The sequence below is a fragment of the Amia ocellicauda genome, chromosome 23 (genome assembly GCF_036373705.1).
Source record: "Amia ocellicauda isolate fAmiCal2 chromosome 23, fAmiCal2.hap1, whole genome shotgun sequence".
In the NCBI taxonomy this organism is placed as follows: domain Eukaryota; kingdom Metazoa; phylum Chordata; class Actinopteri; order Amiiformes; family Amiidae; genus Amia; species Amia ocellicauda.
This window is the reverse complement of record NC_089872.1, coordinates 20,652,549-20,677,090: the sequence shown is the minus strand read 5'-3', so window position 1 is coordinate 20,677,090 and position 24,542 is coordinate 20,652,549. Positions and strand designations below refer to the sequence as shown.

At 49.0% G+C, this 24,542-nt stretch overlaps 1 protein-coding gene across 1 annotated transcript in view; it reads left to right on the top strand.

Annotated features, from left to right (window-relative positions):
- Nucleotides 1-5,081, top strand: part of srbd1 (S1 RNA binding domain 1) — a 58,189-nt gene extending 53,108 nt beyond the window's left edge. Inside the window, exons 20-21 of the mRNA XM_066696857.1 lie at nt 2,033-2,217; nt 3,814-5,081. Coding sequence (XP_066552954.1) covers nt 2,033-2,217; nt 3,814-4,106 — 478 coding nt within the window. The 3' untranslated portion in view covers nt 4,107-5,081. The remainder of the gene's footprint in view (nt 1-2,032; nt 2,218-3,813) is intronic.
- Nucleotides 5,082-24,542: the final 19,461 nt, after the last annotated feature.

Here is a 24,542-nt window from a genome sequence, read left to right as displayed (position 1 = left end):
TCACTTGTTTAAGTGGAAATGATACTCTTGATGTGTTACCGATATTTATTGGTGATAAAGTTTAACCTAAAGAAATATAGAAATTCATTAGAGAGGGAAGAAATATTGTATCGGAGAGAAAAAACAGCAACAGAAGTTCCCTTCGTCAAGCTCTTCTCCTCAGATACCGGCGATGGTTTATTCCTCTGTTTCTGTCTGTGTTTGTGGTCGTGACCGGAGCGCTTCCAGGTCAAAGGTGACTGTGGAGGCCGTGGAGTTCGGGGGACGTGTTCATCCCAACCACCGGACACCAGTTATATTTACAAGCAGAGAATTTCGTCAATCCGAATTAATTAATTCTGGACGATCCTGAAAATACAGTTCACTAACATGAGCCAGTCCGTTGGAGGTATGAGAATGAGAATTAGTACCGCAATGTCAGTTTCATTCAAACTCGATGCCTTTCGCTGTTAGACGCCAATATTGAACAGGTTATCAGCGGTCCACCCCTTTCATTCGAATCGACATTTCATTCGGAAGGAGCTCAATCTGATCGGTCTGTTCCGACTCAGGTGTTTATATGAGGGGATTGTTCTCTGATTGAGTAGTTAGCTGGATTTTTATCAGATTTTTAAGCTCCTTATAAACACAGCCACTGAGAAGCTCACCCAAAACAGGGTGCCATGGGCGTTCGATAGTGAAAATGAATCCCAGGACAGCATCATGTCCTGTGCAATGTTTAATGGCATCTCACTAAAGTCATCAACCCCGAAAACGGCGAGGGATCCCCTGAGCGCAGTCACCTGTGTGATCTAAGGAGTTTGCAAAAGCCAAAGTCGCAGCTGAAACCGCCACTTCGTACACAAGTGTCATGATTCGCCTCCAGCGCCGTGCCAGCGCCGTGTGCGTTCCCAGAGCAGGGGCCTCGGCGGTGGAGGGGTTCGGTCAGCGTGTGCGTCCGAGGTTTGAGCTCATGGCCGCTGCCGGAGTCAGAGCAAACCTGTACGCCTGAGCCAGGAAGCGCCCGGCGTGGCGGGGCTGTCAGCCTCCATCTGCCCCGTCCGTCAGCCTCCGGACAGCTGCTGCCCGTCACTGGCGTCACTGTGCCACGGCGCGGCTCCATCCATCATCGCTGCCACTCAGCGCCCCCCGTCAGCTGTGCTCCGCATTCCTCCGCGCTGCTGCGGCCCCCGGCACATTCCCCTCCGCGCACACATGGCCGGACACCACAACCCTCCTCCCCCAGGTGAAAACAGCTCTGTGTGTGTGTGTGTGTGTGTGTGTGTGTGTGTGTGTGTGTGTGTTTATGTTCATCCGGAAAAGCCTTGGTTGTGATTAAACGTATTGAACAGAAAAGGAAAATCAACCAACACGGCCACCCTTTCCTCTCCCTTCTCTTCTTTTGTTTATTTTACGGCAAATTAATTAATTGACGAGGGTTATTACAATAAACAGGGCCACAGCTGCTCTAGGTGTCACCCAGTCGTTGTGCTGTTATTCCCTCGCACTCATGACAGCAACAGCGCTGAAATCTGACCCTGCAGTCGAGCAGGCGCATCAAAGACCGTGTTTATGTGTCTTATAGAGGCTTTTCATTATCGCGGGCATTGTTGTTGCGCCGTGCGCCTGTGTTTACCGAGGGATCCGTCCTGCTCTCTGAATGGCGGCCCTGTTTGCCGTGTCTGCCGACAGTTGCAGCTGGAAATGACTCCCGGTGTTCAGCTGTCAGTGGGGTGAATGAACGTGGCTTTGCTGACGGAGCCGGCAGGTTATTCTGGGCAGTTTAATATTACAAAGGTACACACAGCCTTTGTCAGCCGCCATAAAGACCAGTACAGTACGGTGACGCTGTGCAAAGAAAAGATCGGCTCCCTGTCAACACCGAGGCGTGTGTCGCTGTGGTTTAAGCGTACTTTAGAAAGGCAGCCTTCATTGCACACGCCACACGTACACGCCACACGCAGGCGGTCCTCTCGATCCCGACCCAGAGCTCGGCTCCCCGGGAAGGGTGTGTGTCTGACCGTGCCCCCCTGTGCCACGCTGTGCCCGGCAGGTTCCTGCAGCTGATCGGCGGCCGCCTGGAGGAGATCGGGCAGCCGGAGATGAGGCGCCGCGTCCAGGAGCACGTGCAGCGCGGCGGACTGGACGGCCTGGCCCAGACGCTGGACACCACTCCCGGCACCCTGCAGGTCATCATCGACGGCCTGACGCAGCCCCAGGGCTTCGACATCCGTCAGGGTACGAGTCACGGATACAGCCGCCAGCGCCAACGTTGTTGTGGGTGTGGTGACTAATGTCTGGTTGAAAAGGACAGCTAAACAACCCCACCCTCCACACACACACACACACACACACACACACACACACACATAAATAGTATCAAACCTGGGCTGTGAGGAGACACGCACTTATTGATGTCGAGTGCATTCCTCAGTATTGGATTCCTTGGGGAAGAGGTGGTGGTGTGCATATCCCGACATTTAAATTCTGCTCAAAATTTATAACACACCTGTCAACACTGCCGCAATTACAGCCCAGTTCCCCACCAAATTATACTGCAAAACACGAGTCTGCAGTGCGGCGCAGCCTTCGGCGGTGTGACACTGTACTGTGTGTGTAATGTACCGCGTCCGAGTCGTCCGTCCTGCCGGGGTCCCAACGGGAGGACGGGACAGACAGGCGGTCCTCCTGTGTGTGTTTTGTAGTGCGGTGCGACAGATTCCTCTGTGTGCGTTGTGTCATCATGTCTGAGACGAGACTTCAGTTTCTCTCTGCTGAGGATGACGACCGCAATCTCCGCTTTAAAACACGACACTATGAGGGCCTGTGAGGAAAACAAACCTGCGGGTGGAAAAAATGCAAACACCACCCCCTATACACTCACACACACACTCACACACACACAAGCTTCATGAGCCTTGTTTTTGTGTAAAGGAAATTCAGCGTAGAGCAAACTTGGATTTTATTAAGTGTGCCGAGGCCTTTTGTAACACAAAAGCAGTTGTGATAAAGACTGAGAAGCCGAGCTGAGAGGTTTACGGCGCCTGGTGGAGCAGTAAAGTGTTTAAATAAGGACAGCGCTCCGAACACGGCATCCAGCCCCTCGCAGGCGCGCTCGTCTCTCTTGACGTGCGTGGGAGTCTGCCTCCACAGCACAAAAGGTCAATTTTTTTTGGGCGTATCGCGTTACAGACAATTTGACTTCCCTGTACGATGGCTTTGTTAGCTGACAGATCTCGTGACGGATATGTTTTTTGGGGGGGGGGGGGGTTTCGTGATTGAAAAGAGATGAACCAAATCCTAGTGCCGGTAGAGACGCAGGTCTGGGACTGCGCCCACTGATGGAGCCCCGAGGGTCAATATTCCCCTCTTTAATGAGCTGGAGCAGATTTTGATTTAACTGAACATCATTCATTTTTTTATGGCGCCCCGAAGGGAACTTGTGGAAACCTTAGTGTGTGAAACTCTCGTCTCTGGGGGGTGTTACCTTTGTCCTTTTCACCTCTGTGCATTACTTAACACCGACAGAGACCGACAGAAGACATCTATATCTGTATCCATGTGTCTGTCTCTATAAATATGTGTACATATATATGTACACACAAACAGAGAGACAGAGACACACAAACAGAGACACAGAGAGACAGACACAAACCGAGAGAGAGACAGAGACACACACACACACACACTGATCTCCACATGCTGACCAATTCCACTTAATTTTTTTAATCTCATTCCCACTTTTCTTTCCCTCTCTTCCTCTCCTCCCTCCCCCGCCCGCTCGTTCTCTCCCTCTACCTCTCCCTCTCCCACTCCCTCTCTCCGTCTCCGCAGACTTCAAGGAGCCGGACTTCAAGCGGGGCATCGTGTCCATGAGCGACCTGCGGGTGGGCGCCGTGCTCACGGGCAAGGTGGAGAACACGGCGCTGTTTGGGGCCTTCGTGGACATCGGCGTGGGCCGCTCGGGCCTCATCCACAAGAAGTACATCACCGAGGCCAAGCTGCCACCGGACCAGCGGCGCCGCAGCCTGGCGCTGGGCCCGGGGGAGCGCGTGGAGGTGCGGGTGCTGAGCGTGGACGCCCAGCGCGGCCGCATCGGGCTGGACCTCGTCCGGGTGCTCCGATGAGCGCCGGCGGACGCAAACGGGGGCGCGGAAGGGAACTGAAAGGGTGGTTCCTTTGGCAAAGCATATGCCTTCTGTTTCGACGTTCGGCACCGGTGGCCAGTTTTCGGCCAGGCCGCCGCCCCGTTGCGTTCTCTAATCTGAGGTGCCTCCCGTCCTGCCGCTTCCTCTCTGACACCCGTGGGCGACCAGCTGCGCAGTAAGTGTGGCAACCGGTGTCATCTCGGCAGACGGGTGTTGTTAAACCCTGGCGTTCGTGGAGTTATGCCGCTCCTCCACTTAGCAGCAATAATCTCCTGATGATTTACGGCCCGGCTGCCATCGTTTCAGCCCTCGATCTGAATCAGTGTCTTGTCAAAAAGAAAAAAAAAAGCTGCTGCCTGTCTGTGAATATAATTACATTGGCACTTGTGTGTTTTTCAACTCTAATTGGACTGTAATTGATACCTCTCCAACTTGCCGCGACTGGAAGAAGCAGCCCGGCCTCCGAGATCAGCCCAAACTCTGCTGAGATTGCAACACTTCTGTGCCGGAGCCCTTGTTTTCGTCGGTAATTACCGCGGGCATCCGGGTTCCTGTTACAGAAGTCGCACGTCCCACGGCTGAACCGGGAAGCGCCTCCGTCACCCAGCCGGCGTCGTTACGCCCTCAAGCGTGCGTGTGAGATGTGGGTGTTTAAATATATCTCCGGGGCGTCCAGAAAGACTGGCTGGAAACTCCCAGGGTGTCCGCGGGTGTCCGTGTCGCCGTGCTGGTCTGAACGGGTTCTCTCTGGTTTCAGGTTTCACCGTGTCACGTGGGAATCGAAGGCCGGGGTGGCCACAGTGACGCACGCCTGTTAGACGTGTTGTGTATCGTTCTCTTGCCCCCCAGTTTGTTTTGTGTGGTTTTGATTGTTAATTGATTAAGAGTTTTGTTACAAAGATGTCCAGTGGCTTCATAATTTGTGTTCAATAAAAAGGCAGCGTTTCAATCATTTTTTAACTTGGGTTGATTAATTAACGGTTTCAAACGAACCACAGTCATCAAAGTGTTTCCGAACCGATTATCGGTCTTTAAATCTGACAAAGCACAACTAAACAACAACCAGGACCCCTTTTCTTTGTGACGGAACATTCCCCCGGTATCTGCTCATCGAGGAGATTGGAAATTAAACCGCGACAACAAGACGAGGCTTTTGCTCTTCAAACTGCAGGAGAGGGGGTGAGAGGAGAGCGAATCATTGTAAATAAAGGAAACGCGCATCTTCTTCTCCGACATGTCTTCGGGCAGTAAAATAATAGAAGGCTCCTCCCAGCAGTACCAGGCGTGGGTTATTCACCGCGCCGCACACGGGCACAACCGCCGAATCACCCGTAACTAAATTGCCGCCCGGTGGAGAAGCGCCGGCGCTCGGCCCGCCTGGTGTATATTGCTTTGTCTAACAAGCCGCCCCAGCTGGATTCGAATCCTGCCGTCCCCGCAGACCGCCCCAGCTGCAAGGCGTGATTGACGGGCTCTCTGGGCAGATGCAGATGCCAGACTGCAATAAAGCGAGGGCCTGGGGAGAACAGAAAGGCAATTATTGGAGGATAGTAATGCACTAATCAGGCAATTTCAAAATTAATCCCATATTCCCCTACTGTATTATATCTTCTGTTTATATTTATTTAGCGAACCATCGCTGAAGTAGAAAACTCTCGCCTGCAGCTCATCCGTGCGTCTCGGAGGGCGTTCGTTTGCAGGGGAACGAGATGGAAAGTGGCTTTTTTTTTTCTCTCCGTCCTTATTTTCTTAAAGTGATGCTTCAATAAGATCAAGTGAAATAAAAATTTGAGTATATTGAATACACATTTTAATTATTATTATTATTATTGAAGCAAATATGAGTGTTGGTGTGTGTGTGTGTGTGTTTAACAATCCACGAATCGCCGCTGTGTCCCTTTCTCAGATTATACAAACAGAATGTGTGTGGATGCCTTTTGTTTCGCCTGCGTTGTGTGTCAGAGCCGGGAGTGCGTGTTTGTATCTCGTGAGTTGATGTTCGCTGCCGTGAACCCGGCGCCTGAGCCCTAACCCCGGCCTATTGGATGCGATCGACGCAATAAGGCACAACCAAATCGGGTGCAGGTACAAAGAAACGGCCGTGGTAGATTTAATCAGAACCAGATTGAATTCGGCTGAGTGGAGAGAGAATTCATCTCCCCGTGATTGAAGGCAGATAACGGGGGCAGACTGTGCTCTGGACCCAACTGGTTGGAAGAGGATTGCTCAGTGCGTTTTCCATTGTGTTGTTGAATAGCATCTTCTCAGATTCGTCAGCAACATTGTCCTAGATATATAGTGTCAGAAATGCCTTTTAGCATTTGACATCAATCAGCTTTGTCTTTTGTCTGCTTCCTGGCACAGAACGCAGCTGTCACTTTCTGCAGCAGCGTTTCTTTTGACACTAAACACTGTTTTGCTCATTTACTGCTAGTGTGAGAAACAGCGACTGCAGCCCCGATTGTCCGCTATCCTTTTAGCTATATGCACGTGTGTCTATTTTCTTCCATTCTGTCTTTATATATTAAAAGGAATCAACTTCACGACCTCATTCTTGTCCTGAGACTACAATGTGAGGCAGTGTGCCGGGTCGATTGTAATCTCGCTCTCAGACCCGTCCACGGCACCCGTCTGTCCACTGACACCTGTCCCTCTCCGCAGTAAATTAGGTAAATGAGACACTATAGTGACCCGGTTGTTTGAAGCGTCCCTCTCTCCTCCCCAGGCCTACCCCCCCTGCTGTGCGGATTCAGTAGAGTTTTTCCCGATTACATAGTTTTTTCGTTACGTAAATGAAGGAAAGACAAATCTAGACCTAATTTAAACGATGGCACCGGCTGGGTCATGTCTTACTGTCTTCGGTGCGCGGGTTTTGTGTTCGCTGGTAGGATGAATGAGATTTAGTTTAAATTATAGCAAATCTGATTTAATAAATATTCTCTCTCTCATATATATATTTATACACACACACATATATACAGGCAATGCTGGGTTATGTAACAGCTGACTTGCGTAGATTTGACTATATGTGAAATGTCCCCAATGTGAAAATAGCAGCAAAAACTACTTACGTAAAGAGTTACGGATCCCTTACGTAAATATACACAGACAATGTTCAGATGCGTGTTTTTGTGTGTGATAAATGTGGCTGTGCTTGAGGTTTGTTGGAAGTCATTGCTTTTGGTTTGAACAGGGTTTTGCTTGATATTCAAAGCAGTCGTACTTGTTTTTCGAAAAGACCGGAGCTTAATACAAAAATCAGGCTTCGTCCCCATTTAACAGCCGCAGGTTTATTAAAGTCTGTGTTGAGCGCCGTGACAGTAGGACCTCAGACGCCGCATTCTTTCACTGGGTTATTTTTTATTCCCATGAAGTGAATTCTTGCTCTACTGCTGCTAAAGGCCTTTGTAGAGCATTGCTACAGAAATTGATATAGTTGGTTATATGGGTACCCAGTTCAGCACAAGTCTCTAGAACTCTTTTGCGAATGAAATCGTGGCTGATAATTTACCGATGCACACGGTCCTCACCGATGCACGTCTCGCACGCCGTTTTATAGCATCTCGGCGGGGTTGTGGAGCGTCTTTTTCCAGAGTAACCGAATGCGGCAAACATTGAAATTTGAGGCTTCATACTCTGAACAGCTTCATACAGCTCACTTTAACTCTGAGCGAGTCGTCGGTTTTCATTGGCACCGGTTTCAAAACGAGCCCATGATCGCAGCCTGCCAGATCTCCTCCTGCCGAGAGGACGCGCCGTTTCCCGTCACGTCGGACTCCGTGACTTTGAAAAGCAATGGTCGCTCGTCCCTGTTTGGTGTGATTGGCTTCAAGCGTCACGCGCCAGGGTTCTCTTATCCGTCTCGGCTGGCTGAAGGTCCGACACGGATAAGAGAACCCAAACAGGCCACCGTAGCCCACAGCCTGTGTTGGAATGACTCTATCTGCTGGATAAATGCTATATCTGATGCCCCCATCCCCCCACGCACTCTCTCTCCCACCCACAGAGACTATCCCCCAATCTCACGCATATTTTAGCTCCTCTCAGTAATGGGAGGCGGTGCGTTGTTGCCCCGGGGCAGGTAAATAGGCTTTCCCACTGGGGAGCATCTTATTAACACAGCTTATAAAAATACAGATACACAAATTAAAAAATATTGACTGTACTCCATAAGCCGCTGATTAGGAAGCCATCGGGGAGCGCATTTACCTAACCGGCGCTACGCTGCGAAATTCATTAACATCCTTATAGGAGAGGTGCGTCGAGTATCCAAGTAACTTTATTACCATAACTGCATTTCTCCCCTCGCTCCCCCTGCCTCCCGCCTCTCATCTCATTGAGGATAAGTGGATAATGGATTTAAACCGATTATGCAGAAAAAAAAGAAGTTATGGAGATGACTCGCCGTCAGCACGCCTTTGTTGGCTAAATATTGTCGCTGGAGCCGAGAGCAGAGGACCCCCACGTAGAGGGACCGAACGAAAACAGAAGAGGGCAGCCGATAATTTCCGGTCGCTACCTAAACCGATTCCTCCCGGCGTTCGACACTAATCACGGTCTGATTGAACTTCTCAGAAGGGAGGTGACTTCCTGTTTTGGGTGATATTGAAACCGCCACCTTGGCATGTGTAGAGCGAAGCAAAGTCGAACGTTCCTCGGCACACACATTCAATAAACTAAATCATGATTTGCACCCCAGCGGTCTGAATTTCTGAATGACCGACTGGACGAGGCTGTCGCCCCCCCCCGGTCTGTGTCAGTCCTGGTGGTCCGGGGGTCTTGTGCCGCGGGGTAGAGGGCCGGGAAGCGAATATTTGCGTTCCCCTGTCGGATCTGAATTTTACACCTCCGGCCCCTTCCTGCCTCCGAGACGCTCAGCCGTATCTGTGATGCCGGCGCCTAATTGTGAGTGACGGCCCCGCGAGTCCTGGGAGGATTGTGTTTGCTTTTTTTCTTCCCAGGCACTCGGATCGCGCGGGTTATTAAAAGTCCTCTGCAGAGGAGCTGTAACTGCTTTAACAGCATAATCAGATCTTCGTACACTTTCTGCTCCGTATACAAACACCCCACTGTGCATATTCTACTGCGCTTTAACCCCCTCTTCTCCGGCACCGCGGAGGAGCTCCTCGGCCAGAGTTTTGGTAGAAATCATAAAAAGATGCACAAGCCGCTCACAAGCGGCCGTCATGTGTCACCGGGTCCGAAACGGCTGAAGCACGATCAGTAACAGTGTTTGAACGGGCTGTGATGAGAAGCTCTCTGAACTCTGGGTCCACCTCAGAGAAGAGTGTCATTCCTGAGAACAGCTTCCCGCCAGGCCTGTCCTGGGGTTCGGTGTCGGATGAGACGAACCAACGCTGTGCACAACAATCGTCTGAAGGTTGCAAAAAACAACCTTAAAATTAAGCTTAAAACATTGGTTCTGTATTTATTTACATGTATCTATATATCTGTGTCTGTCTCTGTCTCTTTGTCTCTCTGTGTCTTTCTCTGTCTTTTGCTCTGTGACTCTCTGTGTCTTAGTTCTCCAATTGAGCTCCATTGAGCTCCATGCAGCGTTCCTGTCAGGACTCCTGTGAGTCAAAGGAGAACAAAAACGCACGGGTATTGAGAGAGAACCGACTCCTGGCGCTGTTTCATGTCCGCGATGGCTGGGTTAGGGATGTGTGTCAATGTGAACTGATACCACACATCAGTAACTGATTACTTTTAAGCAATAACAGCCAGGTTGTTCTTTTAAAGACGTTTTCACTTTTGCTCACTCTCTGATTAATTCATCATTTATTTTGAACTGAAACAGCTCTTTTCAAAATGATATTATTTACAGCTGAGCGAGTCGGACGTTTACAACTCAATCCTGAGCTGGACGGCTGCAGGTAAATCTTTCTGATGAGAAGCGACACGTATCGCTCAGGGGGGTTTGGTCCTCTCAGCCAAACTGTGGGCGTGTGGGCGTGTGTGTGTGCAGGGGTCTGTCTTGCTTTAGGAGGAAGGTGGCAAGTTGCAACGCATCTCCCTGCTGATGCCAAAAATACTGCATGTGCAGAAGAGCTGAATAATGAACAGTAGTGTAGGCGATTGCAAATCTAAACAGTAGAAATGGTCCACCCTATTATCACGACACTCCCAGGCTGTTTGAGTGCCAGCCGTGACTGACGGTGCCTGGGTACCCATGTGGGAATTGCCTCCCTGGCTGGTACAGGTCTCCCCTCTGAAGCACGGCGCATCAGAGAGCCTCTCGCCTCGTAGAAGCAGCACTTAATTGCGATTGTGTTTGTGACCGGCGGTGAAGAGACTGTGGCGCCGAGAGCAGGCGCACACTCGGCCGCGATTGCTGGTCTCTGTCGCGCTGTGCTCTGTGTTTCCAAAAGGACTTCCTCCTGTTGACACGAATCTGTATCGTCAAAACTGTCACTGTATCTGTGTAGGTCCGCATCTTCAGCTGCTTAAAGTTCCCTTCAAGAAAACATTACATACTGAGCTGTAACTCAGCTTAGGGACTTTAACCTGCATTTGTTTTACTTATCTTCTGCTTACTGATTAATCCTGATCAAATAACCAGTGTCGTCTTCCGGCGATGGGCGCTTAATGAGCTGCCATAGTGGTTATCTGGATCTCCAGGGTGGACGGGTCCCTGCTGTTTCATTAACACCGCAGACCAGCGCTCGCCCTGCAGGGGCCCCTGAGAGCCGGCCCCGGGTCTGTGTGCTTTCATGCCGGCCGGCAGCGAGGACCCCGGGGAGTGTGATCCGCTGGTGGAAATTACTCCGGTTTTAATTAGGCGAGCAGATTACACCTGCTGCAGGTACAGTTTAATGTAAGAGCAAAGGCAACCCGTAGAAATCGTACTGTTGGAGGTTTAAATATCAGAAAACCCTCATCTACAGGATAGAGTTCAGACAAAAGTAAATGTTTCCATTGTAATTAACACTGCTACCGGCTCGGCCTCGGCCCGGCTCGCTGGTGTGACGACGGCAACGTCCCCGAGACCCTCACGCTGTTGGGGGCGCCCAGAAAGCCGCGTCCTTCTCACTGGCTAACACTTCCTGTGCCGTTCCAAGCACTCAGCCACGTCCGCCGTGAAGTGTTTACATCGCACGTCTCTGTGACGCCGCCGGCTGCCGGTCACCGCACCGCTCGGTGGCTCATGCAGGAGGGAGAGAAGAGGGCGGAAGGTCTCAGTGATTTTCTACGAGTCTCAGTGGAGGGAGAGGAAGGAAGGATGCAGTTTATTTAGCTGAAGTATCACAGGGCCCTGAGAGACGGGTTGACAAACGCCTAATAAGTGTCTTCCCGGAAGGCGGCGTTTAATTTTCACTCAGGAAAGGGAAACGCTTTGCCTGTCAGCAAGGGCAGACAATAATGACACATCACGGCCGGTGCGCTGAACGCCGGGTCGAGGGCTGAACACTTTAGTCACGCGCCGCTGTGGGGCAGGAGCGACGGTCGCAGCTGTCGTTCAGTCGATGTTTTTATAGGTGAGAAATCTACGAACAACAGGTAATTCATGTCATACTTTCCTGTTGTTATTAGCCGACCCCTTCTGCCATTTTCCCTCTTGTCGCTGTTTGTGTATTTATTTACTGGCACCGTGAGATTCAGGTCCTTTGCGTGCGATGAACAAACCAGGAAAGTGTCCCAGTTTTAGTGCCGTGGTGGGAGCTTTCTAACGATTTCTCTTTTCGGTAAGTCTTTGAATGGGACGTGTGAATGAATACCACGTAAGACTGCCGCTCTTAAAAGTGACGTCCTCCTCTTGTCACGCCTGCAGCCGAGGGTTAACAATTTCGGCAGAGGGACCTGTCAGAATATAGAAAATGGTGCGCTTGACTCTACCCAGAAATATATCCCTCACGGCACTTTGTTCAAACTGTGCCTTAATGTGAAATTGCGTGTGGCGATGCTTTCATTTGAAGTAATAAAAACATTGAAAATAAATAAATATAATAAAGATGTCTGACAGGGTAAAATATATATTTTCTAAGTTTTACTGTTTGCCAGAAAGCATTTGTTCGGTTCCGCGAAAGACGCCAAACTTTTATACTGTGTGATTATTTAAAATTCCACAAGTCAGAGGCCAAACGAAACACTGTAACATATCATAACTTTAAACGCATGACATGCTCAAATACTATAAAGCACTGTGCTGGCTCACAATGAGGTTTTTCAAATAACATGCTATTTAAAGCGCTCTACGCCGAGGCCCGTTGGTTTAATATGATATCTGGTGCCAAGTGCGAAGACTTGTGGACACCAATCATCGTGCCAGTGTTGACTTTCCCCAGAGTTTAATTCACAGATTTTACTTGTCGGGCAACAAAAAGCCAAACCTTTGAGTCTGAAGTGTTATTTTATGTGAGAGAGACATGGTTATAAAGGCAGCGGACTCTGATGAGAGGGAGCGCTCCTTCCTGGCCCCGGGCACGACCTTCAGGATCAAACAAATCGTTGCTGAAAGAGCAGCAGTGTCTCGGAGAAGCGTGCTTTTTCCTTGTAATCATTCGGCAGCGTTGGTGCCCGTGCTTTTCGCAGCACATGAGGCTTTCATGTCGGTCTGTTCCCCCGGGGAGGGGTTGCCGTAGCAGTTTTGGAGGAAAATAAAATGAAAGCATTGCGCCGGTTTTGAATACCGTCAAACCACCGTTTTATTTGTCCTCGTCAATTTGTCAAGTATGCGCTTAAAACACCAAGAACTGAGAACAGAAATTAGTAGAAATTGAGTTACGACAAACTTACAGAGAATTATATTGGGGTTTAAACAAAATAAATCCTATATACGTATATAATCTGTGAGGCATCTATCGCACTAAAAGTATTCATCCGCTCCGGTACTTCCCTCTAGCACAGCCATCTCACTGTGACAACCCGACACTAAACAACATTATTTATAGTTATTGTGTTCTTGATTTGTTTTCTCTGTCCCAGTTATTTCACTGTAGAAAAATACCTGTAGGAAACAAAAAATCCAAATGAGTTACTCAATTAATGGCGCGATATTAAATGCTAGTAGGCGATGGAAGTGATAATGTGTTGTGAAACGAGATCCTGTCTCGCGCTCCTCCCCCGGCAGCGATCCTCTCTCCTCCCTCCTCGGGCAGAGCGTGGAGTGGGGAGCAGATGAACTCCTGCCGCAGAGTTCGTTCCTGCCAAATGAGATGCAGTAATTCATCTCTTGCCAAAACCAGTACCAGGGGCCAAATCGTCTGCGAAGCCCCCGTGATTTTGTCTCGTGGAGATCGCGTCACCGTTTGATTCTAATTGAAGCCCCTTCCCCGGCTCTGTGCTCTGATGGTCTTTATTAAGCCCTGAGATTTCTCAAAGCCCTGACACTTTCATTCAGCTCTCGCGCTGCGGTCACCACATTAGGAAAAGCCTTCCCCTCGGGCGATTATCTTTCATCTCATGGAGCGGAGACAAATGTGTGGCCGTTGTAGCGACTGCGTGCGTGACTTACAGACCCACAAAAGAGTTACAGCCCTCGATAAGAAGTCAGCTCAGTGGCATGTCTTCATCAACTGTCAGCTGGTCTGAAGGGTCCCCCCGCACGCAACAAAAGACAGCCTTCCTCTCTTTGTCGAAATCACCCAGGAGCATTAGAGGCTTGATTCTGACCTGGACCAGCCTCTGTGGTCTCTGTAGTGAAGCTGATTGCCAATTAACCAATTATAAAGCCGATCACCTGCGTTTGCGTTGTCGTTACCTTTAATTTCCTGTCGCCTAAAAGTATGCAGTTAGCGCGTTCCCATCAGGGCCTCGTGTAAACTCCGCGGAGGAGGAATTTGGGGACGCTCCCAGTAGGTTATGGTAATGTACACAGAGCTGCAGATTCCCACAACAAAAACAAATGACAAATATTAAATTATACCCAGTTCGGTGACACTCATCCTAAAAGGTACTGCCTGGCTTGCCTGTGAGTCATTTTGAGTCGTGTTTATTGTTTTTTTTCCCATGAAAATATTAACTTATTTATTTTCCTCAGAGAACCGATGTAAAATGGCCCCGGGCAGAAATCAGATCCGTTTCATATAAACAAATATTAAATTAAAATATATACTAAACAGCTCTGAGAACAAATAAATAAATCTGCAAGGAAGCAAAGTCTCGGAAGAAACCTATTCTCGGCACATTCCTCTGCTGCGAGAGGAGAGTCGGTGCTCGTCTTACCCTCAGAAACTTTGCCCATCACCTTCAGTATCAGTATTTTCCTGCTTTTGATCATGCGTTCAGTTCTGTCCTGTCTTTGAGTCTCAGGATTGAGAGTTGCGCCTCGGCGACTGCTTGTTTTGTTGTTATTTTGTGTTTTTTTTTTTAAAGGATGCACAATCTCAGAGGTTTCTGTTCAAATCATTCAAACCCCACAGGTGTGTTGTCATATATATATATACGCTGTACTTCACATATAAAGATCACATTAGGCCGACGCATGGAAATAATCAGATCCATATTGCCCTGTTTAATCGTCTCCTTCACACACACCGCCCGTCTCTATTCATCCGGGCAGGTGGCGGAAGACAATAAGCCTGGGTTTGTTTGTTCACCCCCCCCCCACACACACACACACAGGGGAGCACACTCACTGCTATGGTGGAAAATGGGAACGCAAGGAGAAAACAATCACAATTAGTTCAATAATAACAAAATTAATCAATTGCAGTCCGTCCTGCGCCTGTTTCGTTGCGGTTTGAGGCCGGTGGGTCACCGAGGGTTAACACACCGTCTGCACCGGGGGCTGCTGCCTGAATTATAGCCGAGAGCTACGCTTGACACAAATGGCTGTGTATGAAATCTGGGTTAGTTGCTGGAATTTCCTGTGTTTCACCTAATCCTGCCGCAGAGCCGTCCAACAGACGCAGCCCTCGCAGCGCTGGCAGAGAGCGGCGCTGTTCTTCTGGCCGACGCGCGATTCCTGATGGGAACCACATCCAGGAAGAGACGAGACGAGTGTGAAGCGGCGAAGGCGTGGGCCGATGCTCTGTGTACACATGTAAGCATACCGCGTGTGTGTGTGTGACTCTGGTTTGTAGAGTCTGGACTGTGGAGGTGGGCCCTGGGGGGGCTGTTGAGTGGCTGGCCGGACTGAGGACACACCTGTCTGCGGATCGGATCGCTCTGCTCCCCCCCCGACACACTGAGCGCTACAGTGCTGGGGAGGGACACATCAGGTGTGCCGATAACACTGGGGTTCATTAATTAATTACTTAATGAAGTTACCTAATTACTCAATAATCTACTACAGGTGTGTGCTTAACATCTATAGATTACAAGATCTGAAGGAAGGAAGGAAGGAAGCAATGGATGGATGGATCTTTAGTTTTGTCTGTCTGCTTTTTGGGTAGTAACGCACGTGAACAGTTGTTTTTAAATCCAACCCCAAATCAGATTAATTGCATTTCAAAATACGGTACAGCTTGGTTATGCCAGACATCCCAGGTATTCAGGTCAATCTACAAGTCTTCCCTGTGCATTAAAAGGGGGTTTTATATTCGGAGTTGCTCTGTGTAACAAAATACAGTACTTAATTAAATGTATACCAAATGACCGCTTGTGGAACTTTATAGGTATAAAAAATTCAGCTATGAAAGTGCGCTGTTCTATCCTGAGAGATCTGTATTTAGTGATCACCGTAAAGAGCCTTTCTAAGTTTTTGGTTCGGTAATCCAAACACACCGAAAAGAAACCTCGTTAGTGGCGTTAAGAATGCTAATTATGCATTTACTGCTGACAGTCCTGAGGGTCTGACAGTGTTCCTGGTGTAAGTGTAATACTCCTCCCTCCCACGGCGGTCATTAGTTACGGCCCTTTACTCCTGCAGTGGTTAGAAGCACTCTGGAAAAGGTTTAATGATAACATTGGCTCCCATTACTTCTTAAATTAGCGTAAAGTGCTTATAATCTTGAAGGATTGTGCTTCTTGGCAATTAATCTATACCGGTGTTGAGTTATGAAGGGGTCCTGGGAGCGGAGGGCCTGTTCGTGGACGACCTGCCCGCATTGTGTCTCGTACTTTTAAAATATCAATGCACTCGATTGACGCGGCCCGGCTCTGTGGATCTCCAGGCAGGATGCGGACAGTAGCGGCTGTCATCAAATTGGGTGTTTATTGAGGTTAAACCCAGCCGCCCACCTGTTTACACAGACCTGCTTCCTGTGCGATGCGACTGCAGAGCCGGTCCCTCGACACCTGGCCACAGCTCTCTCCTCCATTGTGCTTCTGGGGGTTTTGCGGTGGGGGTTGGAGAAGCTACTTTTCATCACCGCAGACTAAACCCTCCAGAGAAGCAGTGCAGGCCTGAGGACGGACAGAGACACGGGTGGGAAAGCCTGCTGCGCTCTCTCTCTCTGTGTCTCTTTGTCTGTCTCTCTCTCTATCTCTCTCTTGCTGCCAATATGGTATTTAATACTTTCATAACCCCCCCCAATACAATAAGGCTGCAGTTTCACTTCGATTGGTGCACCTCGCCTGGCTGGTCAAGGTGTTTTCATCACACTTGGATCTCTAGAAATCCTTGACACGCGTGATGCTTGTCTGTGGTGCTGTTCTGGACAGTGAGAGCAGCTGAAATGGGTCCTCCAGTTATAGTGCTGCCATCCTCTGTTTGCCATGGCGGTCCATAGAGAACCCATATGGTATTTAAATATCCAGGATCTCTTGAATACAGGAGGCGTCACTGTTAATGCCATTGTTCTTCGAGATCAAGTAGTGCTTGGCCGCTCAACGACCTCATCAGTGCCCTTCTAAAATAATTAGTATTAACGATTCACAATCAAAGCCCAGGACCATCCTGACTCTCTCGTTAGAAGATCTTAAACAACGTCCTAAAGAGCTCAGGCCTGATGCCTGTTGATGGGCTTCTGTGTGGGTGGATAAACCAACTGTTGTTTTACAGCCGATCTGTTAGAAACTTCTTTCACCAGAGAATTGGTTTCATGACTAAATTAAACTTCTGGATAATTGTAGTTGCATCGGCTTATGATGGGTTAATCTCCTCAGGTGTCCAAAGAAAAGTCCGCCGCGACACAGAGAGACATGGGTCGGTTTAAGCGATCGCTTGAGAGGCCTAGGCTGTGGTCGGTTCATGGAAAACTACTTATAACGGCCAGACTTGAGATGTTTGCCAGGAAATGCGCTGCATCCAAAAGGAGTTCGTATTTATGTGAGAACGGGTTGGCCCTGACGTGTGCAATTCAGGACACGGCCGATATAAATCTGTCCCACAACGATCTGCCCGGCGAAGTGAGAAACCTGGAGCGCCGAACGCTGAAAGACTGAAAGATCGATTGGCCAGCCAGTCTGGTATCTGAATACGCTTTGTCTGGATGTGTCCGTATTTTTGGCATAACAGGTTGTTGAATGTGTGTAATTGCGAAGATTTGTGGGTCGGTTGAAGTAATATTTGTGTGTAGGCGTCGTGTGCTTCACTGATGGGGTAGCGATGATATAGTAGATGCTTATACCAATACTAACGGTCACTTAGTGGCTACTACCTCATCGGTGGGAGAACAGCTCGGCCACTTGACCACGGTGTCCAGAGAGGAGTTGTCAGATAAAAACACCAGGGAAGGTGAACGAGGGATGAGGGGACGAGTGAGGCTAATACAATTTTAATTGTCTCTATTTGTAGTTTAAAAGTATCCATCTGGGTGGCTGTGGCTCCGGTGTCCAGCCCCGGCTTTATCAAGTGCGTTCCCATCACCGGCCCGGGGGGGGGTGCCTTCCTGTCTGTATTATTAATACGACACAGGCCTGAGATTTCCAGTATCATATTTTCAGTTACTTTTCTTGTATCCTGAGCGACCCGAACATAATCCTTCGGCAGGAAAAGCCATTTAAAAGTTATGGCACCGGCTCTGCCGCGTGGAGACGTGCAGCTCGGAGGAGGAATGTGTGTCACGACCTGCAGCGCGGCGCCCAGGAGTGTCGGCGGGGTGAGGGTGAAGGGCAGGGCTGGGGTGTCAGTCCGCCCTCCCTGCCCAGTGGGGTTATAATGACTGCCTTTGTGGGGGCAGCTGGAGGTGTCGGGGTGTAACCTGAGCCCCGAGCTGCGGGGTGTTTGGGTCTCACAGCCTCTTGTCTGAGTCGCTGTACATCTCTATGTCCCTCGCGTGAGATTATGTTGGTCAAGCCTCTTTATAAAATACATAAACGGTACTTAAACATGTTTAATATATAGAGAATATATAGTTCATAGATAAGGATTGATGGAGAGATCTTAGTTAAGGCATTCTGTTGCCCCTGTAGAAGTCATCGTTTTGGGGACATTTTAAACTGAGAAAAAAGGTTTCGTAGACCAATAATATGTTAAGAAAGTCTTTGGGAAATTCTCATACAATTAAAGCTACAAGGGTTTTCCTAGTTTTAGTTAAAATAATAATAATGTACTGAAAGTCAACCAATACTGCCATCAATAAAGATCCAGCCTCTTTATATTCATAGCAACGTTTTAATTCACATCCCTCGCTCTCCACGTCGTGTCGAAGAGAAAGACTCTCAGCCGTCAGAGTTGATAGAAGGCCTGCAATCGGCTGTGATCATCTGAACCCACGTTCGAGGCGCTGGAAAGCCCCCTGCAGCCGCCTGCAGCATGGGAGTCTCAGCCCGTTCACAGTCAAGCACCGTAAGAGACGCGGTGAAGGAATGCCAGCAGAGTAAAACTCTCCCCTCAGGTACAAGTTTTCTGTTACGCCCGTGTTTCCTTTCCCTGGCGTTGGTGTAAACTGTGTCGATTGGAAAAAACGGCTGCCGAGAGCGTCGCCGGAGGTGAGAGCGAGTCTGAGCAGGCGTGGGCGGCTCCGGTGGCAGAGGGAGCCGGGCCCCGCGGGGTCCCGCAGCCTCCCTTCCCCCTCGCCGCGCTCGGCCTCGTCAGTCAGGGCTCGGCTTTCCCAGGCCTTCCAGGTGAGGACGGGCCCGAGAGGCGCCCTGCCGCAGCCGGACACCCGATACTTCCTCCTGTGCCGGATCCCCGTCTCGTTGTCAGTGTGGAATGGGAACGCGCTGTTTACAAAATGAACAAATGGCCCTCGAGTTACAGGGCCGGCCATCGAGGCGCGGTGTTGTGTGTGCACTGAGTGACTGCCGAGCCTGAGGGGATGAGTCTGTCCACCCAAGTGTCTTTGCTTTATCACCCCTTACAGAATTAAAAGTGGTAGAAAATAAGTGCGTTCGCTTATCAAAAGGGATTCATCTCGTTCTTATCGGGTGAATCGCAGAGTTCAGAAGTGTACGAGGGAGGGACACGCAATAGTGTTATATTAAAAAAGAGCTGAGTAAGGTTGAAATATTTATCTCCTACCCGTGTAGAACGCACCTCCTCGTACCTGATGACTCACCGCTGGCTCCAATCCAGAGATCTGTGTTGATTGCGCGTCTCTTATTCAGTGCAGGATGTTTTATTTGCACAAAGCGTCACTGTTCAGATCTTCCCAAATGACATGCATGCATGCAAACCTAGTTACATACCTACAAATCCCCAACCTGGCCCTTCCCAAATGTCTTTAACGTTCCCTTTGATTTTCCCCTTTCGTTCTCAGTGGAGCAGTTAGCTGTAAATCAGTCCTTCACCCATTTCCACTGTGCAGGGAAACGATGTGTGTCGAGCCAGCCAGCCCGGTCTCCATGACTTATGAGGCGGCTGACAGTACATAAAGGTAAGACACGAACTGCACGGTCTCCCCCAGACGATCCTCCTGTTCGCTCAGTTTGTTTTGAAATAAACCCGGCGCAGTGGGGAAGAAAGCAGGGGGCTTATTTTGAAATGGATACTGTCCTGCTCTGTTCTTATGCTCCAGGATTGTGGTTGATTGGGAGACGTATACAATCCCTGTGTGTAGGAGAGGTACTTGGAGTCTCCTACACACATATGAAGCTGGGAGACAATCTATCAGGTCATTAAACTCTGCCGTGTTTGTCTATGAGTCTCATCTGCTGAAGACAGATGTCCAAAGCAGACGGAAGCTGTTTGTTCTCCACAGACCCACTTAAGATCTGTAGGAGTGATGTTCTGATTAATTAAATACATTTAAACAATACTTTAAATAAGTAACATTAATTGAGGGTTTCTTTGTTTCTCTTTGTGCTGTATATATTATTTTAGTTGCTTATTTGTATCCGTATTTTAAAACATCTGTCAACGGTTGTAATTTAATAAATGAATTGACTTCTCACTGTAATAGCACTACCTAGGTTTAATGTTTAAACTTTATGAATCGTGAATAGAAGACACTTCCCCCCTTCCTGGATAAAACACATTCCACGGTATGAAATGTTCTGAAACTTACTTTTGAGAAGAAGAACCTGACATGCGTGTCCCACAAGAAATATAAAAAATAAAACCTGTATGAATGTGTATCTTGTGTTTCTGTGGCGTCAGTGTTTTATCGATTAAGTGTCTGTGGTCTGTGGCGTAGTGAGTGGGTCGGCTCCCCAAGGTCGGGCCTTTCGGCTTTGTTGTTTTATTTTGGATCTGGTTTAATCGCGGTCTATGCGGATCGCCGGAGCCTGAGAGCGACTAGACTGCGAGGCCGTCTCCTCTGTGATCCCTGCATGCCTCTGTCCGCCTCCTAGCATCCTGAATGGCATTCCTCCTCGACCCGAGAGAGGGCCATTAGGCGCGCTTCCACGAAGCTGCTCCCCAGCCGGGCCTGAGACCATCAGGGTCCACTCATTCAACACGTCTCACATGGAGCTCCTGCCCGCCCGGCACCTGAGGGAACTGGAAAAACAACAACCTCCGCCTTTGAAAACCACAGGGCCGGTGACTGAGACGCTTGTTGGTGCGCGCCGTTCAGATGCAGCGGACCTCAGCAGGGGGAGAGCCCTAGAGAGGGGACATGCCAGCCCAGCGTCCGAATTAGCATCATGCACACGCGTGTGTGTGTGTGTGTCTGCGAGGTCTGCGCCTGTGTCCACGACTCGATGGAATAAGTCTAACCAGCCTCCCTCCGTGTCAAAGGCTACACCCCCTGAATGGTCGCAGTTGGCAGTGGGGGCTCTTGTGGGGGGTAATGCATAGCAGACCCGCTGTGTTGTGTTGTGTTGCGTACGTTGTGCAGCAGGGCCGGTCCAGGCTGTGTCCCGAGGGAGAGCCGCAGGGCGAGGGCAGGCAGGGCACGCCTCACACAGCCTGGCCCGCGCACAATACGAACTGGCCTCAACAGCTGTCCTGATTTATGAGGTGAGAAAATTCTCTGCAAATCCAAATTTCTGGGTGTTAGTTGTTCTGCAAGTCCGTTGAATGTAAGAATGTGACCGCCTGAAAGGAAATACGACTCTTTTCTCCCCCCCAGCTCACTGAATGCTGATTTTGTGTTACTTTGCCAGAGTTAAAAATAAAACAATCGATTCACTTACTTCAGATTTGAGTTCAGATAATCATGATACAGAAGAACACTTAAACCACTAACTCAGAAGGAACCACTGTTCATTTTTATCTCTGTATCTTAATTATTATTTCTCCCATGTAAAATCACACAAGAATATCGGACTGTATAATGCATGACAGAAAAGACGGTGGCCTGTGAATCTTGGTGCTGCTGAGGATCATGGGAGCAGAAGGCCATGCTGAGTCATCTCTGCTTTTCCTCACTCTCTCTGGGAATCACTCTGCGTTGGGTTTGCATCCCAAACACAATCATCACCCCTCACTTGTCACTGGCATTTTCTCCTCCCCTCCGCAATTAAAATGTGTTGAGGCACGACTCTCCTGGCAGCGCTCCCCTGTAGCTGCCATGAACTTTCCCCAACACCGCGGCTCGAACGTACCATCTGCGGCGCCGACGCTCTCTGGTGGGTTTGCGCTGGTTGGAGGAGCTCACCTGAGCCTTGGCCGAGGTGAGGGAACGGCAGCTGATGGGTGACTAGCTTTCGTCCGAAGTGTGGACTTAGAGATGGAATCAAACAGGATTCAAAAAGGCAAGCTGACCACGAGAGCCACACAAATATTTTCTATCTCCCAAAAAAGAATCTGCAGTGGATGAAATTAAACCACTTTTATTCGACCTGCAGAATCCATGACTCTTTTTAACCTCCCTGAAGATGATCTTGCTCTGGGTTTGAGCTTGTCTGACCACTGATAAACAACGTATATATATAAATACACATCTGGCAATAAGACCGTGACTTTTGGTATTCTTGATAATCACAAGTCGCACAGCAAACCACAGCCCCCTATCTGATAGAGCACACCTGTCTGCCGATGCTCAGGTGGGGACGGCCATTGCTAGCTTCTTTGTGCCAAGGTGACATCATCGATGTCTGGCTGCCTCATGTCCCATTTCAGACCTCCATATTGAGAGACACATCACTTACCCACTGGTTATTACAGTAGCTGTTGAGGAGTCATATTGGCCGATAATGTGATCTAGATTGTTCTACGGTGTTCTTGTTCCACACAGTACAGATTTTGCTCAGGTAGGAAGAAACTTTTTTTTTTCCTGTTTTTATTATTTGACATCTAACCCCAAAAAACAAAAACTACAGGATTATCGAATTACACGAACATCTGCCTTAAAACCTTAATTTGGCATTGACAACCACTTCAGGTTTAAAAAAACACAGGCTGTAAATGCAGGGCTTAAATGTTTAAGTGCTTTTAGCTGGCCAGATTAAGCATGTCAATAAGGGAGACATTGTGAGGAGATCTAATAGCTACTTTTGTGCATCTTATGGGCTCTTTCGAAAGACAGTCCTTGGGGCCATGCCAAATTAAAAAAAAAAAAAGAAAACAGTCTGTGACAGTTTCACTCGACTTCGAGCCTCGTCAAGCGCTCCGACAGGATGACAGTTCTCATGAAATACGTAAACAAGAGGTTTAGAGTGTCAGGGAAAGAATGTCGAAAATGCTCTTTAATAATATCAGCGCTTTGACAGGCAGGTCACTGAACGATGGGATTACAAGGTGGCAAGTCTCAGCTGATCCGTGAGAGGGGAGGGCGTCTCGGAAGGGCCCCGGGAGTCCGGCCCCCCGTGTGTCACACCTGCACACCCCATGCTGGAGCAGCGCAGACGACGGACAGGGCTCTACAGGAAGGAGGGCAAGTACCTACAAATGTATACCAACACTCTCTCTCTCTCACACACATGCACACACGCACAATCAGCTAATTGGATAGGGTTTTGGGTTAGTGAAATTATTTTCTCGCTAAAAGACGAGTTGTAAGGGAGCCCAGAGTGTCTCACTGCGGCCGTGCCTGCGCAGCTGCGAGGTTACGGCTTTCACAGGCACATTGGGACGAGGTGTCAACCCCACGCCCCAACCTGCGCCGGGTCACCACAGAGCCAACACGCCAAGAGGCTCACACGATCCCTCTGGCACCACTTTATATCTGAGCTTTTATAGGATTAAACACTGACAGATCGCTACTGCCCCTGGACACCCAGCCCAGTTCCTCAAATAGCTGGCAGGCTCAGATCCTGCAAACCAAGCATTAGTGTCTCGATAATTTCTGCTTTAAATCCGAAGCCAATGGATGAAAGAGTTGTTGTGTTTCAAGCTTTATTATTTGTTTTTATTTCATACTTTATTTTGTTTTATTTCTGATTAAGCATTTTATGTAGAAAACGGAACCAAACCACGTGCTCTTCAGACTCGACACTGAAGCACGTAAAGCTTCCTCGTCACCTGATTTGGAAGCTCTTATGCAGGCTTGGAGTTCACACCTGGGCCCGGTCCCTGCAGCCCCTCAGCATTCAGCGCTGGGTGTGCAATCTCACGACTCGACACATCCTCGTCCAGCCTGCCATTAGCACACACAGGCCCTGGGGCAGACTCGATTCTCTAGCTGAGTTTCCACTGGCACTCATCTCTCCCTACCGAGCTACCGAACAGGAATGTGTGTTGCCCTCAATGCGATAAAGAACACCACTGTGCCCAACACCAGTTCACCATTATTACTTTTATATCAAACAGGGCTACAGACAGAGGTACAGGAGTGGATGTTTTCTACTGTGTTTCCTTTACGGAGGTTTCTTCAGCCAAGCACTGTCTACCGCAAACATTGAGGTGTTGGCCTGGAATTTGCCTGGAATTTCCTTCTGATGCGCCACTAAAGGTGTGAGTTTTCGTGTGAAGGTCTCTTCATCCCAGCTCCTGTGAGTGTTGGCACAACGAGGTTAGCAGAAATGGGACCGAGGAAACCAAAATGGACATCCACTCAGAGTGGCCAAAGCCAGAGCAAACTTGGGTCTCTATTCCACTGAAAGACCTCAAAACCTGCCAGAAATTCCTCCGGCCAGAAATGTCCTGGACGTCCATTTTAATCCCTGATGTGTTTTTTTTTTTATGTTCCGCCAAATCAACTTTCTTCTATTTCTTAACAGCTTCCTCACACACTGTATTTTCTTCTGCCTGTAGGACTCAAAAACCATGTCCCAGATCCTTTGATTACTGCTGAGGAACGGCAGGCCTTTAATATGGATCAA